Source organism: Enhydra lutris, unplaced genomic scaffold, assembly GCF_002288905.1.
Source record: "Enhydra lutris kenyoni isolate GAN:26980312 unplaced genomic scaffold, ASM228890v2 scaffoldscaffold10, whole genome shotgun sequence".
In the NCBI taxonomy this organism is placed as follows: domain Eukaryota; kingdom Metazoa; phylum Chordata; class Mammalia; order Carnivora; family Mustelidae; genus Enhydra; species Enhydra lutris.
The window spans coordinates 4,476,901-4,500,268 of NW_019154094.1; the positions used below are offsets into that span (position 1 = coordinate 4,476,901).

General features: G+C 44.3%; 1 protein-coding gene across 4 annotated transcripts in view; it reads left to right on the forward strand.

Annotated features, from left to right (window-relative positions):
- The window catches only part of LOC111144194 (leucyl-tRNA synthetase 2, mitochondrial), a 149,922-nt gene that overhangs the window by 23,326 nt on the left and 103,228 nt on the right, over positions 1–23,368 (forward strand). For all 4 annotated transcript variants that reach the window (XR_002640368.1, XM_022498400.1, XM_022498402.1 and 1 more), the window contains exon 5: positions 686–746. Coding sequence is in view for 3 of the 4 variants with exons in the window: in XM_022498400.1 (XP_022354108.1) it covers positions 686–746 (61 nt within the window). In the remaining variant the exon portion in view is untranslated. The remainder of the gene's footprint in view (positions 1–685; positions 747–23,368) is intronic.

A 23,368-nucleotide genomic window follows, 5' to 3' on the forward strand; every position in this document is an offset into this window, starting at 1 on the left:
TTCCAATTATTGGACAGTTTTAGATTTTAGGTTTTGTTTGATAAGCACGAGAGCAGGTTTCTTTTGGATTCCCACAATTTGCAGATTAGGGTTTTTCTCTTCAGTCGATTTTAAATTTATAAATGCTTGGCTTAAGGGGCGCCTGGGTGGCTCAGTGGGTTAAAGCCTCTGCCTTTGGCTCCACTCATGATCCCAGGGTCCTGGGATCAAGCCCCGCATCGGGCTCTCTGCTCAGCAGGGAGCCTGCTTCCCCCTCTCTCTCTGCCTGCTTATGATCTCTATCTGTCAAATAAATAAAATCTTTAAAAAAAAAAAAATGCTTGGCTTAAATTTGTGCAGAATACAGACATATGGACGGGCTGGGGGTGCCCATACCAAAGGGGTTTCCCTTCATGGACAGAGGAAGGGCCAGTCCCCAGGACCAAAGACCATTGTGGTTTCTAGTAGATTCTATATGAATCCGAAGAATAGATGTCCTCTAATTCTAATATGTTGATATTTTCATCGATTCTTAGTGATTTATTTTTATTTATTAATTTTTTTTTCTTTTTGGCCCGGGCAAGGCACCATGGGCAGCCCTCTTGAATAATCTAGACTTTTGTAGTTTCCCTTCACATTCTCAAGTATGGTTCGTCTGTGGCTTTCTCCCCTTGAAAACTAAAACTGTCTTCCCTCTGTCTCACAGTAATATTGAACACATGAGGAAGCAGCTTGATCGACTGGGCCTGTGTTTCAGCTGGGACAGGGTAAGTCAGCCATTTCTCCTGGAAGGGTTTCGTCTTTATGAAGGTCCCACGTGCACAGAAGACTATGCCTCTTCCATGTTTCTTCTCTTTGGGTTGGGAGAAGGGACTGGAGGGAGGGAAGGATTAGTGCTCCACAAATGGAAAAGTATTCCCAGAGGACAATCTGCCTTCAGACAAGTAATTTTCTGTGGGATTAAGCTAAGAGAGTTAGCTTCTTATTTAACTCTACAGTTGACTAGAATTTATGTGTGTCAGAATCTTTACACATGGATTTCTCCTCTCCTCTGCAATATTTTATTTGATTTGTTTATTTTTAAGATTTTATTTATTTATTAGAGTGAGACAGATGGCGAGAGAGGGAACACAAGCAGGGGGAGTGGAAGAGGGAGAAGCAGGCTTCCCACTAAGCAGGGAGCTCAATGCGGGGCTTGATCTCAGGACGCTGGGATCATGACCTGAGCCGAAGGCAGACGCTTAACGACTGAGCCACTCAAGTGCCCCTTCTCTGCAATATTTTAAAAAGACTATTGGAATCTCTATAAACTTGATTAACTCTCAGCCCATCTGGTTTTTTTGGGTGGCTAGGTGTTAAGTTGACTGACCCATTTATTTACCTTTGTTCCAAGTTCAAAATTGAGTCTCGTAACAGCCCCATAATGCTTGTGTCACAAATAGCATTTTGGTGTAAAATGCTTTTGAATTCTGTATCAAGTGGGTGGAGAATTCCAGGTATGGGAGGACTTCATGAAGATCACCTGGGTGTTAGGAACATTCAAGAAACTGGAAACTCAGCCCTTCAATGCTCTGGCCAAAGTCCCACCCCCTTAGACACTGATGTCCTGTTTGGTAGAAGGGATTCCTGCCTGTCCCTTCACTGGACCCTCCAGCGTCACGATCCTTCTTAGCACCCATATACTCCACAAAATGATTAAAGATTTCATTGCTGAACCTGTCAAGGTCAAGTTCACATCCTCTTCCTCAGGAGAAGCACCTGGAACAAACCCAAATACGATCTTTTCCTCCTCCTCCAGCAATTTCTTAAGTAATTGAGATTTAATGAGTGTAGCAAAAGAAAGCAAACACATTTGAACGGTCCTTTTTCTTTTTTTCTGGTAGCTTCTTTAGGTAAGGTCATGAGCTGAATCAAGTTCTTGTTACACCACCGGTGGCATTTTTACCACTGACCTGACTTGCAAGGTTATCAGTGTTTCATTTGGTGGAGGTGGCAAAAAGTCCTGGAGGCCCGGTCCCATTGTCCTGAGGTGCCAGAAATTGCTAATGAAGTGCAGTCCGATGCAGAGACAACTGAGTGCTGCCCAGAGCTCTCCAGAGAGGACAGTCTAGATTCCTTGAGGGCAGAAATGGACTCGTTAACCCTCTAGTCCGGCACAAGAACATCAGCCATTAAGTGGTTCCCAATATTAGCAGATTCTTTTCCTGATTATCGTAGAAGATCAGAAAATACAGAAAAGTCTAAAGAAAAACATGGGTCAGTGAGGCTAGTTTAACATCCTGATATGGTTCCTTGGGTCTTTTATTCTGGAATTATAAACTTCTATGTAATTTACTTTTGCAAAGTTGAATTCATGATGCCTGTTTTTATTTTGCCTTTGTTTTTTACTCACTACTCATAAACATTTTCCCATTTTATTAAATATTCTTTGAAAAAATGACTTTCCAGAGCGGTATAGTTTCTGTCTTACGACTATATTATAACTTGTAAGTTTACCCCTTATTATCATACATTTAGATACATTTTAATGTTTCTCTATTATAAATATGGGTTCTCAGTCCCTTCTGTGCAAATCTGAAGTCCAGAAAGCTCTAAAAGCTGAATTTTTTTTTTAACTCATTTGACTGCAAAATCTGACCTGAACTGGTATTTATCTCATTTTAGAATGAATACCTGTATATTTTCCTGTAGGAATAGTAATATAACTGATTACCAGATTATCGAAAAAGGTCTTCATTCTGAGGCACAATTGACTGCATCTCAGATAAGAGGTTTTGAACCTGTCATGCAGTCCTGTAGATAAATAAGTCTTCTCCGCTACCACTGTCTAATGGTTACTGAGCACTTACTGTGGGCCAGACACCCATAATTATCTCTTTGGGTCCCTAGTAGTTTCTAAAATGAAGATACTTTTATTGACATCATTTTATTGCTGGTCACTCAAGCAAGCAGGGCTTGGCTAATTCACTGACCAATTTGCTCTGTTCATCCTCCCCTCTTGGAGCAGAAATCTTGATACAACCATTTTTTTTTTTATTTAAAAGATTTTATTTATTTATTTGAGAGAGAGAGAGAGAATGAGAGAGAGAGCATGAGAGGAGAGAGGACAGTGGGAGAAACAGACTCCCTGGCGATCAGAGAGCCTCATGTGGGACTCGATCCCAGACTCCAGGATCATGACCCGAGCAGAAGGCAGTTGCTTAACCAACTGAGCCACCCAGGAGCCCCCAACCATTTTTTATTATTTCTTTAATGTGAGCTCTCAGAAAAGCCATGAACAAGTTTAAGGCTTATCTAAGTCCTTAAAGGAAACTTAAAGGTGTCATTTGGCTGGTGGTATTTGAAGGTTTGAAGACCATACAAATTTATACTCTCAAGTGATTACAGAGATGTTTTCGTGTGTATTTCTTTCACTGGCCATGATAGGGAGGTCCCCCGCCCCACATGTTTCGTGGATGTTTGAATTTGGGGTGTGTCTGTATGGATGATCCAATCATGTCTTTGGCCCACACAGGTAAGGAGTGTTTGTTCTGTTCTGTTCTTTTCTTTCTCTTTTTCTTTTTTTCTTTTTAGATTTTATTTATTTGAGTGATAGAAAGAGCCAGCAAGCATGAGCCAGAGGGGAGGGGCAGAGGGAGAGAGAAAGAGAATCTCAAGCCAACTCTGTGTTGAGCCCAGAGCCTGACTTGGGACTGGATCTCATCACCCTGAGATCATGACCTAAGCCGAAACCAAGAGTTGGATGCTTAACCCACTGAGCCATCCAGGTGCCCCGGATAGGAGTTTTTAGGCCCAATTTATTCTTTATATTATACATTTTCTGATTGTGTGTTATTTCCTAAACACTGTGTTTGGTATCTGCTGCTAGTCTTAAAATCACATCCATAACAATTATTCACATTGAAGGTTCCTTTGCTGGTTTTAGTGTTCATCAGTAGACCTTTTTAGAGCATGTCCACCCATTTAAAAATTCTGGATTTGTGAAAGTTTTTTTTTCGACTCTTGCTTTTTCTGGCATCATACATTGTCTTCATAACAAAGAATAACTATCCTCCTTTGCTTTCATCTGTGAACAGGAGTTTACTGGGGAATGGAATTCTTTTTTCTTTCAGATTTCTGTAGTGGACCTGGATGCTCAACCTACTATCTTTTTTTTTTCTTTTAAAATAATTCTAGTCTTACCGGAAATTGCCAAGTAGTACAGAGAGAGATCCTAGGTACCCTTCATCCAGCTTCCCCCAATGAGAGCATTGGATAGAATTATAATATAATAAAATAACAAAACCAGGAAATTGACACTGGCATGAAGCTATTAACGAAGTACGAACCTCATTTAGATTTCACCAGTTTTACACACAGTCACTGGGCTATGTGCAGTAGTCTTCATTCTGTACGGTTTAATCCCATGTGGAATTTATGTAACAGCCTCTGACCTGCCAGCCTTTGGTGGGGAACCTGAGACCAGCCCAGATGGTCCATTTGGTCCAATTGTACCTGCAGTAATCTTTCTACCCCCATTTAATGCTTGTTGGTTCCTTCCCGTCTCTGCCCCTGCCGTTTCAAGTTTTCATCAGAGTGTATCCCAGTTTAGTCCTTCCACCCGAGTTTTGGGTGCTGAGTGACCCCTTTCGATCTGCAGTTGTGGGTTCTTCCCTGTGGCAGTTTTATGGGCTCTGGTTCCCAAGAACCCCGACTGTCAGAACGCGCACTCCACTCACTGTCTTCCTTTGTTTGTCTGTCTCCCTCATGACCTTGGTCCCTTTGTTCTTCTCTGCCTTTTGGGAGAACTTCTCCTGTTTGCTTTCCACATCACTGGTCCGGTTTCTATTGAATCGGTGCTGCTTTGTATGACTTCAAATGCAGATACTCATTTTGCTCTTGTATTTTTAGATTTAGTCGCATTTTTTTCCTTATCTCATTCAATTCCCAGTTTCTTTGTCAGTCCTCTTCTTTATTTTCTTCTTCTTCTTTCACCATCTTATCTCACATCTTCACAGACCATGTATGTTCAGAAACATTGAGGCTGTAAGGAGATGCTCTTGAAAAGTTATGCTTGCTTCCCGTGCTGAGTCTTTCTTACAAGTAAGAATGTCATGTTGTCCTTGTTTGTTTCAGAATCTCTTCTTAGACACCATGTGGATTTTCTCCCATGTTTGCTCAGTGACGTGGACTAATATGTCAAGTTAGAGATCCAGCCGCCTGAGGGGAGGGGAGGAGAAGGGAAGCTCCTTTGTAGTCTCTGTATCACTGATTCCTTTCTGGGTTTGGGGAATCCACTGCTCCTCGTGCATCTTTCCCTGAGATCTGATCTTTACCCAGGGATGAGGTGTGACATCACAGATACCCCTGACCCTGACTGACCCAGAGGGGTCTTTGTGGGCTTTCTATTTGCCCCATGGCCCGCTGTCCCCTCAGGACTTTGCCTTTTCAAGTAAGAGGTAGTAGAGCCATGCTTCTCGAGGACTCAGTCTGTTCTTAAGGGTAGGGGGTGCAGTGGGCTTACGATATTTTTCTTCAATTTGGTTCCATCTGCCAAAATTATTTGGCATTGCTGACACGTCTGGGGCACCGTGTATTGTTTTCAGTACTGGTGGAGTCCCTATGTCCCCCATCTTTATATTCTGTTCATCTTTTTTTTTTTTTAAGATTTTATTTATTCATTTGAAAGAGAGAGTGAGAGAGAGACGGAGCAGGGGGAGAAGCAAGCTCCCTGCTGAGGAGGGTGCCCAACGCAGGATTCAATCCCAGGACCCTGAGATCACGACCAGAGCCAGAGGAATGCAAGACACTTAACTGCCTGAGCCACCCAGGCGCTCCACACGCCAGTGCTTTTTGATTCAATGTTACACTCTGTTGGTCATATGGACCAGCGAAGTCAGGAAATAAAACAGTAGGGGGCGCCTGGGTGGCTCAGTGGGTTAAAGAAAGCTTCTGTCTTTGGCTCAGGTCATGATCTCAGGGTCCTGGGATCGAGCCCCGCATCGGGCTCTCTGCTCAGCAGGGGGCCTGCTCCCCACCCCCACTTTCTCTGCGTGCCTCTCTGCCTACTTGTGATCCCTCTCTGTCAAATAAATAAAAGCTTTTTTAAAAATAGGTTATTTAATTGACGAGGCAAATCTGTGCCCTTTGCAAGTGACCTTCCCAAAGTCTCATAAGCACTGATAATTAACAGAATATTTTAAAGTTAAGATAGCTCAGAAATGCTGTCTTCCTCCCCCAGATGGAGAAAGCCCCCTTTAAAACCCGGGTCGGGGGGCGCCTGGGTGGCTCAGTGGGTTAAGCCGCTGCCTTCGGCTCAGGTCATGATCCCAGGTCCTGGGTTCAAGCCCCACGTCGGGCTTTCTGCTCAGCGGGGAGCCTGCTTCCTCCTCTCTCTCTGCCTGCCTCTCTGCCTACTTGTGATTTCTCTCTGTCAAATAAATAAATAAAATCTTTAAAAAAAAAATAGGTTATTTAATTGACGAGGCAAATCTGTGCCCTTTGCAAGTGACCTTCCCAAAGTCTCATAAGCACTGATAATTAACAGAATATTTTAAAGTTAAGATAGCTCAGAAATGCTGTCTTCCTCCCCCAGATGGAGAAAGCCCCCTTTAAAACCCGGGTCGGGGGGTGCCTGGGTGGCTCAGAGGGTTAAGCCTTTGCCTTCAGCTCAGGTCATGATCTCAGGGTCCTGGGATCGAGCCCCACATTGAGTTCTCCGCTCAGCAGGGAGCCTGCTTCCCCATTTCTATCTGCCTACCTCTCTGCCTACTTGTGATCTCTCTGTCAAATAAATAAAAAATCTTGGAAAAAATAAATAAATAAAATAAATAAATAAAACCCGGGTCAGGTCTCATTCTCCCCACCTCTCTCCAGGTGGGACTCCCGGTAGAATGGTCCAGCTCTCCAGCTACATTCTTATCATTCTTACATAAGAGGCTTAATTCTCAGGATTTTTTTTAAAAAAAGAAATGTATACATTTCTGGAGTTCAGGCGTGTCTGGTGAGCCAGAAGAGAGTCAAATGTAGCCGTTAGCATTGCACCGGCTTCCACTTTTTCAGATGTTATTTCTGAAACATCTGGTGTCATCTCGAGAAGAAGGAAAGCAAGAAGCCGAAAGCTGAATTTGAATGGCTGAGCATCTACTAAGGGAAGAATAAAGAGGAAATAGATTCCAGACTGTGCAGTGAGAGACAGGGACGTGCTTCTTTGTAGAGCACTTACTCCCTGGAAGAGTTGGCAGCCTTCCTACAGAGACAGTGGTGGCTGCGTTCTTCTCTCGTGGGCTCAGGTGATGGCCTCAGAGGTCACCCACTGGTTCTAGGAGACGGCTCCATGAGTTCCTTGTGACAGATGACAGAGTTAGCTTTTGGGACGCCTGCGTGGCTCGGTCGGTGAAGCATCTGCCTTCAGCTCGGGTCATGATCCCAGGGTCCTGGGATCGAGCCCCACATCAGGCTCCCTGCTTCTCCCTCTATCTGCCACTCCCCCTGCTTGTGCTCTCTCTTTCTCTCTGACCAATAAATAAAATCTTTAAAAAACAAGACCAAAAAACAAATGACAGAGTTAGCTCTTCAGTTGTTCCGTGTGGCCCATCGAGGCGGGCGTGACTCAGACTTTGCACTCTGCCTTCTCACTAGGGCTCTGCACTGGTTCTAGAGCAGGTCTTGGCCGTGCATCTTGGTTGAAGTCAGCTCTGGGGCCTGATTTTTATCAGGCATCATCCGGGTAATTGTTGTGGGAGCAGTCCCTCAGAGTTGCCTTCAAACTCAGACAAGTATAAGAAGGAAAAAAAAAAGGTTCAAACCAGAGGGGATTCAAAGGAATGTGGCAGAATCACTAAAGGAGGGCTTTGTTACTTGTTTATGGCTCTTGCTGAGCGATTCCCAAAGACACTCATACTCCAACGTGCCACAAAAGCAACACAAGACAAAACGGAAACATATTCCAGGACTTGGCATAAATGGTGTCTGGATTAATTTTTCTTACTCTCGCATACTGGAGCAATCACGAGTTCAGTCTCGCAGAGTTTCTTGATTGTGGTGATCTTAGGAGTTTTTATTTACACTCCTTTTTATTCGATTTTTAGCCCCTCTCCTTGGCTTCTGTACATGTTGGTGCCCAGTGATAAGGACTGACAGCTTTGCCCTTCAGCCCTGGCGGGGCCAGGCAAACTCCGGAATTACTGCCCCCGGGACAGTCACCCGTTGAAGCAAACGCCAACATGCTTCTCCAGCTTCCCGAAGGCGGCCTGCGCGGGCTGAGGAAAGGCTATCAGGGAGCCAGGATGGAGGCACATCCGAATTGCGCTCTATCAGAATTTTTACCAGGATAGGCTTGCGGGGCCTTTGAGCTTTTCCAGGTTTTATCCGGCAGTGCTGCACAGCCTGTGTGAAGTCGGAGGGCCGCTGGGGTGTCCATGGCATCTCCACGTGTCCAGGTCTCTCTCTCTCTCTTCCCTTTCAGCATCCTCTTTCTGTTCCCTTGTTCGCTCTCACCCCTTCCCTTGACTCGCTTTCCTTTCCAGTGCAACCCCCTCTTTTCTTTCTCTCCCCTCTCTTTCTTTCTGTGTTTTTGGTCGTTTTTATGACGGGAAAATTCCAGTTTACACTCAAAAAATGAGATTGCGCTGATGGTCTTGTAAATATCTCTTTCTCCCCAGACACCAGCATTCATCCACCTGCATCCCTGCTGGCCTTTGTTTGGCCCTTTCTCCCTGCCCCCCACCTTGTGTTGTTATCACCCTCTTTTCGTGCAGAACACACAAGCTCTTTGGACCATACCTGCAGCCTGATCTTTATGCTTACAAAGTGAAAATTATGTTTGCTTCAAAGGCCCTTAACCTTGGCATTTTGTTTACATAGAGGACTGGACATCTGATAGGAACGATTAAACTCCAGGAAATAATGAGGGCTCAGAGAGCATAGAAAGATATTTTTTTAAGTGTTTTTTATTTTAGAAGAATTATACGATTTTAAAACAAAAGGAACTTGGGGGCAAGCAAGGGCCTGAACACATGGTTGGGAAGATTCCCTGTGGTGAGAGCTGGGAGCCGCGGTTGCCTTGACAACGTGTAACAGGCACTCAAAGTGACTCTCCGAATCTTCTGTCAAGTCCTTACAGAGGTGAAGCAGTTTGTCTGGCAGAGGCAGAAAATTAACCTTTTTCCAGAGGTTTCCCTCTGGGCGGGAGGGAAGGGGGCATCATGTTTGTCGTAGCTGAAGTGAATCAGCAGCCCATCCTTCAGTGCTTTCCTGCTCCCAGGGAGTTGGTGGCAGTGCACTACGGTTAGTGCTCAGGACTACAGTCATCTGGAGGTTAGGAACCACGTTTCGTCATGAAGGCAGAGCACACGTTCCTCTGACCTCGTGCAGAGCTGTGCCAGTCCAAGAGTTACATGTCCAAGTTCATGGCTTCAGCCAGAATAGCATTCTTGGATTCTTCAGCCATAACTGAAGAAGGAGGACTCCTGGGCCCCTCTGGATTTGGCTATTCAAGGAGGTAGTCAGTTTTATCCAAAGTCCTCCCCCACGGGTGGTCATGAGCCCAGTCCGGCCAGCCCTGTCAAGGATGCACACTCTGGCTAATGGCAGTGGAATTACCTGCTCCTCCCTAAAGGCCTAGATTTTGGTGATAGGTCTTGCCAGTCACATGGGGTGGGCATCATCTGTTGCCCCTCTGAACCTCAGCTTCTCTCTGAGGGAATGTTCCATATGGTTATTGAAGAGATAACTCTTAGTTCACTCTTTAAATGTCTTAGAAAATAAGAGTACAAAACCCTTCTCTCCACAGTTCTGTCAGGTCTCCAGGTCTGTCTTATATATCACTGGGGCCTCAGGTGGGGTATAGCTTGGGTGCTTGTAGTTGTATGGGGACAATGGACTTGAAGCGTCCTGGGAGGCAATATCTAGATCTTGTGGATGAAGTTGTTACTCCATGAAAATAACAAGGATTATTTATATGTGTACTTTTACCGGCGGTTCTTAAACTTTGTGAGCCTCAGAGTCACCAAGAGAGCTTGTTAAAGCACAGGTTTCTGGGCCCCACTCTCGGAGCCTTCTTATGCAGTCGATCTGTGATTTTGTTTTTCTCTTCAGAAAAAAAAAGGATCTTAGGAATGATTGTGCTCCCAAATCGTATTAGGTAGGAATCAAGGTACAGGCCTACCCTCAGTTATTTCTGGCGTAAGGTAGAGCCTAACTGAATAATAAAAACAAATTTTGAAAAAGCTTCCAGTGTTTTTGCAGATACACAAATTATTTTTATAACTTAAGTTGTGAGATATTACACACATGTAGACAAGAGCATAAAACACTCTAGTTTATACAGCCACCACCTCGGTTACAAAATATAACTTCACCAACACCCAGAAGTGCTCTCTGTGTGGCCTTTTCTGTTTACAACTTTGTTTCTCCCCATGACAAGTAACCAGTGTTCTGACATCGGTGATCATCACTGCCTTGTTGGCAATATAGTTTTACCACCTATATGTGGTTTTTAAACAGTTACATAATTGGACTCGCATAATATGTGTGTGTGTGTATATGTGTGTGTGTTTAAGTAATACTCTCTATGCCCAGCATGTGGCTTGAACTCATGACCCCAAGATCAAGAGTCCATACTCTTCTGACTGAGCCATACCCTAGTATCTGTTCTTTTGTGTCTAGCTTCTTTAACTCGACATTTGTTTTTCTCCAATGATTTATAAAATGTTTCTGAACATTCATTTGCCTTCGCTCGGATTCAACAATCACTGCATTTTGCCATATAACTTGCAGACATGGTGACACTTTGCACCTAAGTACTTCGGTTATACCTGTCTGAAGACTTGAGACGTGCTCCTACATGACCACAATACCACTTGACAACTAAAAAAAATTAATGGTAATTCCATATATTATCTTATGTGCAATCCATATGCGAGTTTTCTGGTTGTTGCAAGAATGTCTTTCATAGCTATTTTTATCCTAGACACATCCCCCGAATTAGTTTTCCATTGCTCCCATAAAAATTACCACAAACTTAGCATCTTTAAACAACCCAGACTTATTATCTCACAGTTTTAGGAAGGCAGAAATTTTGGTGGGCCTCCCGGGGTCCTCCGTTCGGGGTCTTATGAGGCCAGCATCACAGTGTCGGCAGAGCCGTGCTCCTTGCTGCATGTTGAGAAGGAATCTGCTTCGTACCTTGTTTGGAGTGTTGGCTGAGTTCAGTTCCTTGGGGTTGTAGGACCCGGTATTCATGTCTTTCCTGGCTAGCAGCCGGGGACCATTGTTTCCTGCTTTGAGGCTGCCTGCACTCCTCCTGTGCCCTCCATGTGGCTTCTCCAGCAACAGTGGCTGGGTCCCTCTCATGCTTCCAACCCCTCTGACGTCCCCCTTTTGCTGTGTCTCTCTGACTCCAGCCAAAGAAAGGTCTCTGCCCTTACCAGCCTGTGTGATTGATGACACTGGGCTCACCTGCATAATGTAGGATAATCTCCATTTTAACTAAATCTGCAAAATTCTTTTAGCTACTAAACTAATGTGTTCATGTGTTCAAGGGATTAGGGAGTGGATATTCTACAGACCACATCCCGATACCATAGGATACTCGTAAATTAAGTCTTAGTAGATTTTATTTATTTTTTTTTTAAAGATTTTTTTTTTTTTAATTTATTTGACAGAGATAGATCACAAGCCGGCAGAGAGGCAGGCAGAGAGAGAGGAGGAAGCAGGCTCCCCGCCGAGCAGAGAGCCCGATGCGGGGCCCAATCCCAGGACCCTGGGATCATGACCTGAGCCGAAGGCAGAGGCTTTAACCCACTGAGCCACCCAGGTGCCCCAAGTCTTAGTAGATTTTAAAAGATAGATATCATACAAAGTATTTTCTCTGATCACAGTGGGCTGAAGAGGAAGTTGAACAACACGTTCTTAAACAACCAGTGTCTCAAAGAAATCACAGGGACATTAGAAAGTACTTTGAGACAAATGAACAAGGAAGCACAACAAACCAGTACTTCTGGGATGCAGCAAAAGCAGCACTACGGGGGACTTGTATAACTACATGCACTGACATCAAAGCACAAGAAAGATTCAACAGCCTAACTCTACAACTTAAGGAACTAGAAAAGGGAGAACAACCTAAATCCAAAGCTAGCACAAAGAGGGAAATAATAAAGATTAGAGCAGAGATTGGTGAAATGGAGAATAGAAAAACAGCAGAGAAAACCAACAAAACCAAAAGTTGGGTCTTCAGAAAGATCAGCAAAATTGACAAACCTTTACCTGGAACTGACTAAGAAAGAAAAAGACTCCAATTACTAAAATAGGATAATGTAGATGAAATGGGTAAATTGCCAGAAACAAAACCTGCCAAAACTGAATCGCAAAGAGATGGGAGATCTGAATAGACCTATGACTCTGAAGGAGGTTGAATCAGTTATCAGAAATCTTCAAACAGAGAAAGCCCTGGACTGGATGGCTTCACTGCTGAATTCTACCAGTGTGAGGTGCAGAAGGGTCCCAACCGTAGGAGCTCCTGTCTTGGTGGAACTGGAATGGGCCACTCTTCTGGCTGACTTATCATCCCAGAAGCTCATGAAATCCTGATGTTCAAGAGTTTTTATGGAGCTTAATCTCCATCTCCCCCTACCCCTTCTCTTCCTTCCCAGAAGTTGGCAGGTGTGGCTGAAAGTCTTCGTCTTATATTTGTCTTTCTGGTGACCATCCCTATCCTGAGCCAGTCTGGGGCCCTACCCTAAGTCACCTGAGGTATGCTCAGAAAAGGGGTCCTTTTGAATGGAAAAAACAAACAAACCCTCCTGTCAGGAAATTCTAAGGATTTTTGGAGCCTTGTGCCAAGAACGGGGACAGAAATGTTATACAAATTTATTTCTTATTACATCACAGATTTCAATTCTTGAGATTTGTTTTACAGCCCAGAATAAGATCTGTCTTGGCATCTGTTTTGAGAATATTGTGGATTTGGCTGTTGGGGGGTAGAGTGTTCTGTAAATGTCAATTAGGTTCTGTTGGGTGATGTTGAATTCTAACTCCTGTCTAGTTCTGTCATTCATTCTGAGGGAGGTATTGAAGTCTTCAGCTATAACTTTGGATTTTTCCATTCTCCTCTTACTTGCTTCACATATTTTACAGTTCTGCTGTTTTGTGTATATACATTTAGGATTGCAGTGTCATCTTGGTGATTTACCTTTCTATCATTATGTGAGGTCCTTGTCTGTCACTGATAATTTTCTTTGCTCTGAATTCTACTTTATGACATTCTACTTTCAAGTACATGAAATATACTAATAATATAGCCACTTTTATTAGTCTGCTTTGTCTTACATTACATTAATAAAGCCTTTTCCCCTTTCTTTTAATTAATTTTTACATGGTATATCTTTTTTAATCCTTTTACTTTCAACCTACTTATATCATTATATTTGAAGGGAGTTTTTCTTAAACAGAATACAGTTGGCTCATTTTTCATTTTTTTAATTTTTTTAAAGATTTTATTTATTTAACAGAGAGAAACACAGTGAGAGCAGGAACAGAACCAGGGGGAGCAGGAGAGAGTGAAGCGGGCTTCTTGCAGAGCAGGGAGGCCGATACAGGGTTCGATCCCAGGACCCTGGGATCATGAACTGAGCCACCCAGGTGCCCCCGGTTCGTTTTTTAAGATCAGTTCTGCCAAACTCTGTCTTTTAATTGGTATATTTACACCATTTATATTTAATGTAATTATTGGTCGGTTGTGGCTAAAATCTGACGTTTTAATTTATTTTTTGGTTTCTTTTATTTTTTGCTTCTCTGCTTTCCTTTTCTGCCTCTCTTGAATTACCTGAGTGTTTTTTAGAGTTCCATTTAGATTTGTCTATACTTCTTTGTTTGCTTCTATGTTGTATAGCTTCTTTTGTTGTTGCTTTAGGTATAACATGACATATATAATGTATCATAGCCCATTGGTATGGTCATTTTACCAGTTTGAAATGTAGAAACCTTACTTTACATTCCTGTACTCTTCTCCATTTATAATATATTCAGAAAACTCAAGAGAAAGAAAGTCTGCTGTATAAACCCGTATTTTTGCTTCTTTGTTTTTTCTTCATTCCCGATGCTTTAAGATTCCCCTTTTGGGGGCGTCTGGGTGGCTCAGTCCATGGGCATCTGACTCTTGACTCCAGGTCAGGTCTTGATCTCAGGGACATATGTTCAAGCCCCACATTGGGCTCCATGGTGGGCATGAAGCCTACTTTAAAAAAAAAAAATCATCCTTTTCTTATTATTTTCTTTCTATTTAGAGGACTTCCTGTAGCTATTCCTTAAGGATAGTTTTGTTCATGACAAATTCTCTTGATTTTTCTTAATCTGGGAATATCTTGATTTCCGCTTCATTCTTGAAGGATAATTCCACTGGATATCCAGTTTTGGGTTGATGGTTATTTTCTTTAAGTACTTGAAAAATGTGACACTTCTTTTTGGCCTCTAGGGTTTCAGATGAGAAATCTGATGTCTTTTGCATTTTCTCCTTGTAGCTAATACATTGTTTCTGTCAGGCTGCTTTCAAGGTTTTCCTCTTCATCTTTAGTTCTTAGATGTTTGATTATGATTTGTTTTGGAGTGGATTTCCTTGGATTTATCTTGTTTGGAGTTTAAGTTTCTTGAATACAGAGGTTTATGTTTTCCCAAATTTGAGAAAATTTTGACCAATATTTCCTAAAATATTTTTTCAGTTCCATTCTCTTTCTTCTCTGTTTATGAAACTCTAATGACTTCAGTGTTAGATCTTTTGTTATCATCTCATATGTCCCTGAGACCCTTTTTCTTTTTGAGGCTCTGTTCATTTGTCTCAGTCTGTTTTCTCTCTTTTGTTCAGATTAGAAAAATTCTATTGTACTGTCTTCAAGTTCACTGATTCTTTCCTCTCTCTCCCTCCATTCTGCTGGGAGCCTATCCTTTAAGCTTTTTATTTCAGTCATTTTGTTTTCTAAAATTTATATTTGGTTCTTCTTATAACTTCTCTTTCTTTGTAGAGACTTTCTGTTTTTTCATTTGTTTCAAATATGTTTATAATTTCCCATTGAAGATTTCTTATAATGGCTGCTTTAAATCCTTGTAAGATAATTTTGACAGTCTGATCATTATGGTATTGCCATATGTCAATTGTCTTTTCTCACTCAGTTTGAGATCTTACTGGTTGTTGGTGTGGCTAATGATTTTTTATTGAAGTATGGACATTTGGAGAATTCTTTTAAGACTTTGGATTTTATTTAAACCTTACATATTAGCAGGGATTCTCTGGTACTGCTCCAGTGAGTAAAAGAGGGCACTGCCTCTGTACTTATATGTAGATGTAGGATCTCCAGGTGGCCATAATCAACACCAGGGGAATGGAGGACCTCCTTGTTACAGCTGGGCAGGGGTAGGAGCAGAAGCTCCCCACTAGGCCCCTGTTGATATTGCCCTGATTGAGAAAAGGGACATTGTTACTGCCCCCATGTGGATGCCACCAGCACCATGGAGGGGTGGCCCTGTTACCACAGAGCAGGGACAGACTTCGTGACTCCTCTGACACTATCCTATCAGGGAGAGGGAGGGGCACTTCATTACTGCTGGTTGGGGTAGAAGTCCAGATACCCCCTGTGGTCTCTACTGTCACCACCAAGGAGGAGTGCTTGTTAATGCCCATAAGGGTAGCAGATCTAGCTCTCCATTGACTTCCTCTGACACCACCCTGGTGCAGAGTTTGAGTTGCCTTGCTATAGCCTCCCAAGGTTATAAGTCTAGGCTTTCCACTAAGTCTTTGCTGGTTGGGGTGGGCTGCCATTTTTTTCTGTGATGCTGGCCAGAGTAGAGCAGTTGTCTAGATTTTCTTTCTTGCTAGGCTGTCCCTTCCCTGGAATTCTGGCTAGAGAAAGCAGGCTTTTCTTTTTTCTTTCTTTCTTTTTTTTTAATATTTAATTTTTGAAAAATTTTGGTCTGTACACCTTGACATTTCTGGGTTACTGGCTTAATTAGCTGCCAATTCCAGGACCTACGGGTCATCAAGAAAATCCATGGGACTCACCACTGTTTCATTCCTCAGGTGCTAAGGTCTTTAACCACTCTGCCTTCTCTTTTTTCATTTTTCAGACTCTTACATTGGTTTTATATATAGAATGACCGGGGTTTTTAGTTGTACCTACTGAAAAGAATAGGGAATAGTATATCTATGCCATCGTCTCAGAAGAAGACAGAATGCATATTTAAAAATCCCCCCACCTCCCGTGAGATTCTGATCTGTGCTTCCTTGCTCCTTGCCCTTCCCTTAAGAATCACTGGGTTAAAAGACACTCAAAATAATTTTCTATACTTTTTTCTAAGTTTAGAGTTTTATTTCTCAGTCTGTGTCATATGTGATAGGCTTGGAGCCGCGGCAGGTTTCCACTACTCATTCCTTATGGAGCTTGCAGGCAGCAGAACAGCTCATTTTGTGCACTGCTGTCACTGTTTTGCATCCGTGGAATTGATGAATTGCTATTTCCTCTTCCTCTGGATCCATGCCTACGTCTAACAAATAGCCCTCACGTTATTTAGGAGGCCTGGAGAACTCGTGTCTCAGAATACCTTTTGGACGACTCTGTCCTGTGAATCCTGAAATTTTAAAAAAATGTTGCAGATAAAATTAATGTTCTTTTGTTCCAGAAAAATGGGAAAATTGTAGGAGAGCTGGTGTGGCTTGGAGAGTTGAAATCCTGGCATCTGCCCAAGTAGACTGAACAAATTGCGATTCAGACCCATTAGTCTCATCTGTCGTTTAATGGAGGGTTTTCTGTTCTCAACTGTCTAGTTAGAAAAGCTGTCTGTATTGTTAGACGGCCGTGATGAAACCCTTGTCAGCTGGCAAAGAACAATTACCAAGAAATTAAGCAAATTGCTGCCTCTCGTCCGATTATGGATGGTTGTCAGAGTCTTGTGTAGTTTGTAGCGGGAGACAGCTTTCACGTTCCCATAAAAATGAGGGTGCTCGGAGAAGAATGGTCAAGAAAATTGCAAGAAGAGGAGCTCACTGATCAAGCTGATTTCAGTTCAGAAAGACAATGTGAGCTGTCTTGAAAACTGCAAAGACCACGATTTCCCTTCCATTAATACTCATTCTCTAAATTGGCCTCAAGAGCACATCAAACATGAGCCTTTCAAATTAGGTGAGAATTTAGCTGTAGCCCTAGATTTGAAAAACCAGACTTTCAAGAATAAAACGCGTGCTATATAAAAGAACAGTGCCTAGCGTTTGTCATTTTCAGTGTTCATGAAATGCTCATTTTCAGTCTAAAGTTAGACACAAGATGAAGGAACATAATTACATAAAAATGAGCTCTTAGACAAATGTTAGGTTCATGATTAATTAATTACCCTGATATTAACACCCGTTCCCTCGACTCTGCACAGAGAGGGAGAACAGGGAAGGTAAAGCAGGCCAGAGGCAGAAACTTGGCAAAGGCAGAATTTAATAGGTGGTTGAAGGGAGAGGGATGCAAGGAAGTGGCCAGGGAGGCTGAGAAGCCTGGGTAGTGGGAGTCTCAGGGAATAGTAGCCTGGGAAAGAGGAGGGGACCCCTAGCCAGGCCTGTACATGACCCCTGGCCTTTCCCTGTTGATGGAAAGGTGCACATGAGGTGAAATGAAGCAGAACCTAGTGGCAGGGACAGGTGTGGGGCCCAGACTGCCCCGGGAGTTAGGGTGGATGGTGGATTACCTCTCTTTCCTCCTCAGTCAGATGGAAATAAGTGGGGCAGTGGTGTGGTTGACAATTCGGGGAAACTTCAGAGAAAGGAGGACAGAACATGAGATGGCCCACTGTAGGTGGCCTTAATCTTCTTAATGATGGAGGAGAGGTCCTCTCTGTGCCACCAACCCAGTGCTAATACATAGCTGGTACCCAGACAATGTCTGTGGAATGATTTAGTGAGGAAACGAACAAATAGAACCTTGACTTGGGTAGAAAATCCATCCTTTCTGCTCCCTTAGACCACCATTTTCTATCGCTCTAGCCAGTTAGTAAGTCCCTTAGAATAAGGACTGCATAGTAGACCCTCAGTGAATGTTTTTTTTTTTAAAGATTTTATTTATTTATTTGATAGAGATCACAAGTAGGCAGAGAGGCAGGCAGAGAAAGAGGGGGAAGCAGGCTCCCCGCTGAGCAGAGAGCCCGATGAGGGGCTGGATCCCAGGACCCTGAGATCATGACCTGAGCCGAAGGCAGAGGCTTTAACCAACTGAGCCACCCAGGCGCCCCAGTGAATGTTTTTCATTGGTGGATCAAATGGGGGGAAAAGCATAGAATTCAGAACCAACCTTATACCAGGGAGCTGAGAAACTGATCTCAGTGGATTTGGGGGGATGGGGTTATCATTTGTTTTTGATAATCAAAACATTGATCAAAAGAATGATCATTTGTTTAGTTGTAGAAGTTGCTAATGGAGGTAAATGTGGTTCTTTTTTTTTTTTGCCTTTGGAAGTTTGGAGGTTCTGCATATAAATGTCTTAGAACTCTTAGTATGGTATGAATTGGGGTAGTAATTCTCATATGAATCCATATTTGGCAAAATTTAGTACCAATAAACTGGATTATGGTTCTAAGAAGAAACATAACACTTTTTTTTTAAAAAGATTTTATTCATTTATTTGACAGACAGATCACAAGTAGGCAGAGAGGCAGGCAGAGAGAGTGGAGAAGCAGGCTCCCTGCCGAGCAGAGAACCTGACACGGGGCTCGATCCCAGGACCCTGGGATCATGACCTGAGCTGAAAGCAGAGGCTTTAACCCACTGAGCCACCCAGGCGCCCCAAAACATAACACTTTTAAAGAAAGCCTGTTATTATTTTTTTAAGTAAGATTTTATTTATTTATTTATTTATTTATTTGAGACAGACAGAGTGAGAGAATGCAAGACCATGAGCAGGGGAAGAGGGAGAGGGAGAAGCAGACTCCCTTCTGAGCAAGGAGATGGATGTGGGGCTTAATCCCAGGACCCTGGGATCATGACCTGAGCCAAAGGCAGACGCCCGACTGGCTGAGCCACCCAGGCGCCCTGGAAGCCTGTTATGTTTACAAAATTAGCAAAGGCTCTGTCTCCGGGCTTTCTTTAAAAATATATATATAGTGACACTTGACTGCCTGAATTTTGGTATATTTGTTGCTTTAATGAAGATTTATTGAGTACCTGCTGTGTACCAGTCCTGAGCCAGACAGTGTTGGAAAGACAAGCTTACCCTCTTCAGATAACCTTGATCCTCACAACAGTTTCCAGATGAGGAAAGTGAGGCCCACGGAGGTGAGCCATTTGTCCTGGTTCCCCTGTTGAGTCCAGAGCAGGACCATGGACAGAGTCCAGTGCTCAGACCCCTGTCTTTGGCCTGCCATCCGTTGCCCTCTGCCTGCCCTTAGGAGCTGTCAGCCTGTCTGGGAAGGTGAACAAAACATGGGGACTTAAATCACAGGGGCAAAAAGTCTGTGTTAGGTCCTAAAAGAGGGACACGTACTCAGCATTCCAGGCTGAGTCAGGCGGGAGCCTGGAGCACTGGGCCTCCCTGTCATTCCCCCGTGGCCTGGGGAACAGACCAGGGGAGGGGAGCTTGTGGGGAGGGGAGATTCTGGGTGATTCGGGGATACCCTCAGGGCTCCACCTTCTCATCTTCATGCTGAACATTTGCCAAGTGTGTTACCTGCATTTTTCAAATTTAGTCTTTACGTCCATCCCAGGATTTGGCCCAATTAGTGACCAGACCACAGAGTCAGCATTTGTCACTCAACAGTTTCTATGGAATAGGAATCCAGGCCTGGCTCAGCGGGGTGCCCCCATCACAGGGTCCCTCGTAAGGCTGTCACCAAGGCAGACGTCTCGTCAAGCATTGTCGAACTGTAGGCAGATTCCAAGTAATAATGTGGTCACTATGAAATCAGGGAAGTTACGAGAACTGTTGATGATGTTAAGAACATCACCCATGCTCAGCGCTATCCTGAGGCAACCCAGCGTGTCTTTATATTTTGCCTTTTTTTTCCCTGATACTCTTTATTTTTTTGTTATATAACTGAAACAATAAAATAGTCAATTTTGTATGAAATATGCCGTTAAACCTTATACAGTGTTTACATAAGTAAAGGGTATAGTGTTTAAGCCATTTCATTCATTCTCGCTCTAGTGCACATTGTACACATACTCACATGGAAAAGACAATTGTGTAAACCTTTGTCACACCAGTTTACGTATATGTGGTGTGTGTTTGGTACACGCAGCTCTCCCCGCTTTGAAAACACCCGGCATTCACGTCTTTAAAAAAACAAGTCCATGTGACTTTGAGAGGAGTAAATCACTTACAGAGGTGCAGATCCCAAATCACTCAGACCCACGTTTGGATCCTAATTGTGCCTCAACCTGGCCAGGCGACCTTAAACAAGTTACCCCGAGGCTCAAGTCTCTGGTTGTAAGATGATGATGTATTCATTCTCAGCCACTTACTAAACATCCATTGTACCAGGTAGTGTTCTAAGCACTCGGAATACATCAGCAGGAGGAAGAAAGATAGAACCCTTTCTTTCATGGAGGAACCTTGAAACCAATACACTAGGAGTGGAGAGGTGGGGGAAGACAGAGATAGGCAAAACCATAATAAATAAGTAAATGAAAAAGTATGTTAGAAAGTTGTGAGTGCTTTGGAAAGGAAAGAAGGTTGAACAGGGTAAGGGCAGACAGGAGGATGGTGAGGGGAGGTGGTGTAAATTGCAGTTTCAGACAGGAAGCTCAAGCTCACATTTGATAACCAGAGTAACTGACTTCCCGGGATCATAATAAGTACTAAGTGAGATGCTTCTGAAGGGCCAAAACCGAGTCCAGCCCTTGGTCAAGTGTCTGGGAAATGCTCATTATCATTATGTCTACTGCTGTTGTTTTTGCTAAAAGCATATTCACCCGGCCGGCATTCCTTTCTGGAGCCGGGCTCTAGCTCCTTCCTTCTGCTTGATTTACCCAGACCTCCTGGGAGCTCGTGCTTGAATCAGTCCAGGCACAGCCAGGCAAGCCACAGCATACTTCTCAAGGTGCCGTTTCATTCCCTGGGACCTGGGTTCCAGGGTCCCTTCTTAACCCTGCCCCCTGCCCGAGCTGGGCAGCCTTGGGCACTGCCCCCCACACTCCCCCGCCCTCCCTGCCAGGGCCAAATGCAGGTTCCTTGTGTGTAAAGCATTGTGCACAGTACCTGCCTCCACAGAGCTGCTGTGGGGAGTGAGATGAGGGGGAGGGAGGAGGAGTGTGGGAGCACAGAGCGGGTACAGACGTGTCCCATCACCTGCTAAGGAAGACTCCCGGCCAGGGCGGTGCTACACCATCTGCTTCCACTTTCTCTGCCCTCTGGCCCCCACCCGAAGTCCCCTTTAGGGGCATCCAGCTGAAAATTTAGACATCTTCATCCTCACTCTCTTCCCCTGCAGCCTCGGGAGGGCCAGCCCACCCTCCGCAGTTTTCTGCAGCCTCCCCTCCAGGAAGCATTCCTCCTCTGGGCAGAGAAAGGAGCTGTCAGAAAATCTGGTGTTTTTTATTTTATTTTATTTTATTTTTAATTTTATTAATTTATTTGACAGACAGAAATCACAAGTAGGCAGAGAGACAGGCAGAGAGAGAGGAAGAGAAGCAGGCTCCTGGCCAAGCAGAGAGCCCGATGCGGGGCTCGATCCTAGGACCCTGGGATCATGACCTGAGCCGAAGGCAGAGGCTTTAACCCACTGAGCCACCCAGGCGCCCCAATCTGGTGTTTTTTAAGCAGCTGACCACAGAGCGTAGGTAGTTACCCAGTCAGGTTGCCGTGTGTGTTCTTAGGTGGGTTTCAAGGGTTTATTTCTTACTGTGTCCTGACTCTGTTTGTCTTGGCAAGACAGACCGCAAGGGCGAGGACTCTGTGTGAGAAGGGAGTGAGTCGGTGCTGGGTGGGATGGGCAGTCGGGCGGCCTGGTGGAGAGAGCCCTCTCAGCCCGGGTAGCCGGGCCCCTGTTAGAAATGGCATATTGACTCAGTTGTGCTCTTGGCTTCTGTCAAAGCCGAAGCCCGCTGAGTTCTGTGAAGACACAAGCAGGACCGGATGCTGCCACTGATGCAGGATCTGGTAGGGAGATGTATTGGGGAGGAAACTCTTTGCAGTGGTTCTCAACCCCGTTTGCTGATGACATTTCTGGGGGCGGGGTGAGACCCAGGCACCAGGAACTTCTACAGCTCGGCTCCAAGGTGCCACCAAGTTTGAGAGCCAGTGCTAAGTTTAGAGGACTTAGCATGGGGGTGGCCGTTAATGTCCCATTCCGGCAGATTTTCTCCCTCTTCTTTCTTCCAACACAGCAGGTGCACGGAGCTGTGGACTGGAACCTTGAACCAGCCCTAGTGAGGAACATCTGATGCAGCCTGGATTTTTTTTTTTTTTTTTTTTCTGTCTCCAGCTGCACAACTTGAATCTTGAGGTTGGGCTTCTCTGTCCTTTGAGCTATGTTATGTTTTCGGAGCCCCTTCCCTCTAGGATTGGAGAACCTGAGATGGAATAAAAGACAAGGTCATTACCTTACGTTTCCTTTGGATCTGATGCTCTAAGGAACAAATGACAAAAATGCACGGTACAGAAGATCAGTTTTAAAAAAAGAGACCAAGCTCCTCTCTCCTCTGTGTCTAGTCTTCATTGTTTTGAAGACTGGAGGCTCACGGTGAGACCGGGGAGAGATGGTGGATGTCTTGCCGCTGGAAACGGACGCTTGGTGATTGCTCACCTTTCTGACTGTGTTTATCTCCCAGTGTGCAGGGCTACCCAACGGCTGACTTACTAAACATGTGGTCTCAGGTTGTTGTTTTATTGTGTTTAATCCTGTTAACGAACTTGAATATGGCGAGGTTGTAAGGCAAATTAAACACATGGTGGCTTCAAGTGATGTTAGCTGCTCTGTGATCTGGGACCAGTCTCTGTCAGAGATGCCAGGGAACCAAGGAACAAAAAAGACCCCGCTAAATCCTGCCAGAGCAGAGAGGCATTGGGGAGGTGACTGACCTGGCTCTCCCTGCCTGGGTGTGTGCATGTCAGTGGGGGAGGGTACACCAGAGGGGACAGATGGAACAGCCTTGTGTGGAGGTCTCCATCTGGAACATGTGTTTGGTCTTTCCCTCATAAACACCATCTCTTGGTAGTGAGGCCAGTATTTGGGAAGGGATAGTGATCCTAAGTAACCATGAGTTAGGTCCTTGGTCTCCCTTTTACCTTGTCCCAGTGGCCCGCCTCTGAGTGTGTGACAAGGAACCCGGCGTCCCTGCTCCGTGGCACACTGTGGGCCCAGCCAAGGGAAGTCACCCAGTGACCCCTCCTATGGGGCCAGTGTGTGCTCTCTATACATTATTTTGTCCTTACAACACCCGCCCAGATGG